Genomic DNA, 5,184 nt, shown 5'->3' with positions numbered 1-5,184 from the left:
GAGAATCCAACACGTAGGCACATATTTCTGGCGATGGAACTAGAGTTGCGAGTCGAATATTTACGTGTTATTGTGGATGATTGAGTTTTTAGACATTTTTAAGAAATGAATTTTGTACTCTTCAAACTGATGTACTAAACATTTTTTTGTAGTTGTGTTTTTTTTAATGAACTTATACTTGATTTCTGAATGCATATTAGTAGAGCTCTACATTTTTTTATTCTAACTTGTTGAGTACTCAGCCTTTATTCTCTCTCGCTCTATTGACTAATAATTGATGAACTAACCGAGATCTTTCTCCTTTTAGGATGGATCCACAACATTAACGTCGTAAGAGAATGGCATGGGTTGCAGCTATTGTCATATTACTGTTGGAGTATTACCGGTCAAGCAGACTTCGTATACCCTGAATGACCTCTAGCTTTGTTGGGGATAAATGGGTAGGCGAAATGCTTTCTGGACATCCTATTAGGTTCAGTAACATATTTCGAATGACAATACCGATCTTTATGGATCCGCTGCACGAGTTATCCCTGAATCATGGACTCCAAGGTTATTCGAGAACGACGAGAAGGGAGGTATTAGCTATAACACTATATATTCTGTCACAGAAGAAATCAATTAGGGGTGCTATGGAGAGATTTCAACATTCATCGGAGACAATAAGCCGTTATTTTTCCAAAGACATACAGACACTTGCTAGCTTAGCCGCTAAAATCATCATGCCAAAGGATCCATCATTTGCTAATACTCCAAGACAAATCGCAGTCGATCCCCATTACATGCCTTACTTCAAGGTAATCATTCTTTTATTTACTTTCATATCAAAATATAAATATTTTTTAACCTTGTAAAACAGAACTGCATATGTGCAATTGACGGTACTCACGTTGATGCCCGAATACCCAGCCAGGACAATATGGCTTACATTGGTCGAAGTGGCTCAACGACTCAAAATACCATGGCGGTATGTGATTTTGTATTTGCTTCAACATTTGTTTCACATATGTTATGGCGGACTGGAAAGGGAGTGCACATGACAGTAGGATTTTCTCCTATGCTAAGAGGAATAGATTGCAGGGTTTTCCTCATCCGCCTTCAAGTATGTTTTGATTTATACAATTCAAAATTATAGGTATTTATTACAAATAACAATATCGTCCATAACAGAAAAATACTATTTGATTGATACTGGATACGCTATGTAAAGGGGCTATCTGAAGCCATATCCAGACACTAGGTATCATATTCCTGATTTTGAGCAAGCAAATGAAACTATTCGTGGTAGGAAAGAAATGTTTAACAAACGACACTACTCTTTACGTGAGGTAATTGAAAGAACGTTTGGGGTTTCGAAGAAGAAATGAGTCATCCTACGTGATATATTGTCATATTCATTTCAGAAGCAGGTGCATATTGTGGATGGTAACAATGGCACTTCATAACTTCATCCGATGACATCCTTCACGTTCAGATACGGACTTTAGTATGGCTGATAACAAAGAGCTGACTGTCTATGAAGAACCATCAGAAATCATATGAAGAACCATCAGAAATCATGATCGGGCCTTCAGTTCCTGAGGATGAGAATGAATTTAATGAATTTGAAGTTCATGACGTGGAGGGTGTGGCTAAGATGGCTGCTCTGAACCTATAACAGATGTTATATATGGCAGCTAATCCAACAAGTCTTTCTTTTCTTCGTATATATGTAGATCAAATTTTATGTGTATTTTATTTATTTTTTTTTATATAAGATATTTTTGGTGTGGAGTTTGTCCGTAAGAAGCTGTCGGTCATCGGAATTGAAATCCCGTTGCCCACTTCGGCAGACAGAGGTATTTTGTGTTGTGTTATTGTGGAATACCGGCTTCGTTGTTCACGTCGCGTCAGTCTCATAGCTTTGGGAGGCAGTTCTACGGTTGTGCCAAGGGAGTTTCAGCTCATTGTGGTTTCTTCTGGTGGGCTAACAGTCCCACATATCACACCGTCAGCAGTCATAGGAATCTGATATTTTCCTAGTTTGATAGTGCAGCAGAGGAAAGGCATAGCCAAAATTTAAAATTAGATATTTTAATATTTCTCATTGTAGTTTTACTTGTCTTATCTGATATTTTCCTAGTTTGATAGTGCAGCAGAGGACAGGCGTAGCCAAAATTTAAAATTAAATATTTTAATATTTCTCATTGTAGCTTTACTTGTCTTTATCTTTTTTTTATTTCTTCTGGTACTCACCAGAGTGTGAAAACTGTATGTCATCTTTTGGACCTGATCTGTGATGATAGTATGCTTCTACATTATATGATTATGTCCTACCAATAAGCTATTCTGAATAAGCTGCCCCAAACAGTTTGATCAGACAGGGGCAGGAATGTCATTTATACAACTATAACTACCAATAAGCTATTCTGAATAAATTACCCCAAACAGCAAGCCATATTATTCTGATAATTATCAGATTATCAGATTATCAGAATAATCTGCTTATCAGCAGATTATAAATAATCAACAGCTGCCCCAAACAGACCCTAAGTTGAAACAGATTGCAGCTTTCATATAAGTATGGGATTCAAGCTAAAAAGAAATTACAAATAGAAGCTAGTCCTGCATATTAAGTGTACAAAAAAGAAGGGGCGTTTACATGCATACCACACAATTCTTATGTATTAACATTTCTAACACCTAAACATTCAAATTTACATGCATACCACTAAAAAATCAAACAACACATCAAAAATAGCATCATCGCTATCTTTTTAAAAGAAAAGTACTCATTTTCATGCATAGGTTTATGACGCCAAAGTGTTATAAATGTAAATATTAAACTTTGAGTGATGGATATGTAAAGACATAGAGAATTGTGTTGTATGTATGTAAATATTTCCTACTTGAGAAGTTGATGATATTCCAAAGCTTGTAGAGAACTCTTTGAAGCTTATCTCCAGTTATCTAACATCTCCTATACCCCTTGAACCTTGTTAATAGATGAAGATAGTGACCCCTCTCTACCATATAATTGATTATATCATTTGCATCAGAAACCTTTCCTGCATTTCTAAGCCTGCTAACCAATGTACTATACACAGAAAAATTTGGTTTACAGCCTTTATTTTCCATATCCTTCAACATAGAGCATGCATCATCAAATCTACCAGCAATGCAAAGTCCACGAATCATAGAATTAAATGTAAAAACATTGGGAAGCTGCCCTCTTTCAAGCATTTGATCAAACAGCTTATGAGCCTCCTCGAATTCAGAAGCCACTGTGTATCCTGTTATCATGACAGTATAGCAAACTACATCGGGTTCACACCCCTTCTTAATCATTTCATCGAAGAAATACTTACAGGCATCGAGATTTCCAGCGCGGCTGAGACCATCTATCAAGTTTGTAAAATGGAGCACGGTCGGATGACACCCGACATCGGTCATGTAGTTCAACAACTCGACAGCGGCGAGAGGTTTATCACCTTTGCCAAGAACATGAAGAAGGAGATTATAGGTATGTATATCTGGTGTAATTCCTTTGTCTCGCATCTCATCGAGCAGTCTATGGAACTGATCCAACTTCCCCAACCTGAATTTTGCACATAATACCACATTGTAGGTGAAGACATCCGGTTCGCATCCCTGAAGGAGCATCTGCTGATATACCCATTCGATCAACCTGTATTGATTCATGATGATGAGAGAATGAAGGATGGCGTTGAAGGAATGCTTATACGGTCGATAGTTGAAGTCCTGAGATTTAATGAATCTCTCCACAACTTTCCTTGCCATGCCGGCTTCTCCAGAAGCGGAAATTAAGATGTTGAAGGTGCGAGGAGTGATGGGAAGCCCATTTTGAGTCATCTCATCGACTAATCTCCACATGGCTTTCAGTTCTTCTGACTCGGCAAAAATCTTCATGGCGAGATTGTAGGCATTAGGGGTGTGCTTGTACCCCTGCTGCTGTCCTGCCCACACGAAGAACTTGTACCCCAGTCTCGAAAATCGTTGCTTGTTTGCACCATTCACGGACCTTAGTATGTGGAGTAGAAGTTCTCGCACCAAAGCGGGGGAGATCTTCACTTTAAGAGCATCAAGAGCTTCTCTGGCATTGAATCCCGGTCCATCCTGCTGGAGAACATGAAATATTTGATTGGCTTGAACTCTAATCCCTGCCAAAAATCTTTTACGAGGACTGCAGCTGTCTTGCTCCTCTTCCTCGCCTTCCTCACTTGCAGGAGAAGGAAGACCAAGAAGGGATTCATCAGAAATGGGTCCAAAAAGCAAGCTAGCTTGACGGTCCCTCAAACAATCGTCATCTGTTCTGCACCGATTGTCACAGAAAGTAGCAGAAGGCCAAATATGTTGGATTAAGGAAGGTTTGAGCTTTCGCCTTATAGCAAAAAGAATGGGGATCCTCATGACGGGTGAAGCAGGTTCTCATTCTCTACGAAATTCAAAGGGGCTGCTCGGCAGCCGGTTTTAAGCAGAACTTATGCAGGATTTATGCTAAATCCTGCCAAGCCAAACGGCAAAAAATGCCTCCGTAAATCCTGAGCTCCCGTAAATCGCAAAATAACGCCGATTTGCGAAAATCCAAGGAAGGGTGGCGCGAACAGTCTTACCTTCTTCAATCGTTTCTGGTACGAGAGGAGAGGAAGGATGATAAAGATGGGAGTTTCAGTGGTTTCAATAAGCCACGATCCCGTCGTTTCCTTCCCAGCTAGCTGTAGCACTAATGGCCACTGTATCGCAAAGGTTGGTTCACGAAGGCGATGGTTTCGGACGAAACCAGTGGGGGTGGTAGTGACAAGCGACAGCGATGGCACGTTTGGGCGGAACTGGTGGAGGGGGAGGATGTCGGAGAGGCTGTCCGCAGGTTGCCACCTATATGTGCAGGAAAATTTGCTTCGGCATCGCTGATACTCGAGTTATATTTGAGTTATACAAAGTTTAATACATCTAATCTCTCTTCTAACATATCTGTACTTTCTAGTAAATTTTGTACTTCTATTTTCATATATTTATAGATTACAGGTAGGTTAGACGGAGGTTAAGAAGTATAACGGGGATATAACCCCCCAATACTCTCTGAATAACATCTCTGACGTACGCAGCGTTGTATACGTCTTACGTATGCAAATTTTTCTCTTATATGTGCAGGTCTTATGCAAGGAAACTGTAAAAAAATTAAAA

The 5,184-nt window shown here is 39.5% G+C and overlaps 1 protein-coding gene across 1 annotated transcript; it reads right to left on the bottom strand.

Annotated features, from left to right (window-relative positions):
* Window positions 1-2,791: 2,791 nt before the first annotated feature.
* LOC110038041 (pentatricopeptide repeat-containing protein At1g55630-like) lies at window positions 2,792-4,887 on the bottom strand. Its single transcript, XM_020742798.1, has 2 exons — window positions 4,614-4,887; window positions 2,792-4,504 (listed from the first exon to the last, which is right to left on the bottom strand). The coding sequence occupies exon 2, from the start codon at window positions 4,408-4,410 to the stop codon at window positions 2,950-2,952; it is 1,461 nt and encodes a 486-aa protein (XP_020598457.1). The 5' UTR covers window positions 4,411-4,504; window positions 4,614-4,887; the 3' UTR covers window positions 2,792-2,949.
* Between the last annotated feature and the right edge of the window lie 297 nt (window positions 4,888-5,184).

The sequence above is a fragment of the Phalaenopsis equestris genome, unplaced genomic scaffold (genome assembly GCF_001263595.1).
Source record: "Phalaenopsis equestris unplaced genomic scaffold, ASM126359v1 Scaffold229606, whole genome shotgun sequence".
NCBI classification, from domain to species: Eukaryota; Viridiplantae; Streptophyta; class Magnoliopsida; order Asparagales; family Orchidaceae; genus Phalaenopsis; species Phalaenopsis equestris.
This window is presented reverse-complemented; position numbering and strand designations above follow the sequence as displayed.

Coding starts and splice junctions, on each gene's coding strand:
- LOC110038041 (XM_020742798.1), bottom strand. CDS start 4,410: ATGAGGATCCCCATTCTTTTTGCTATAAGGCGAAAGCTCAAACCTTCC.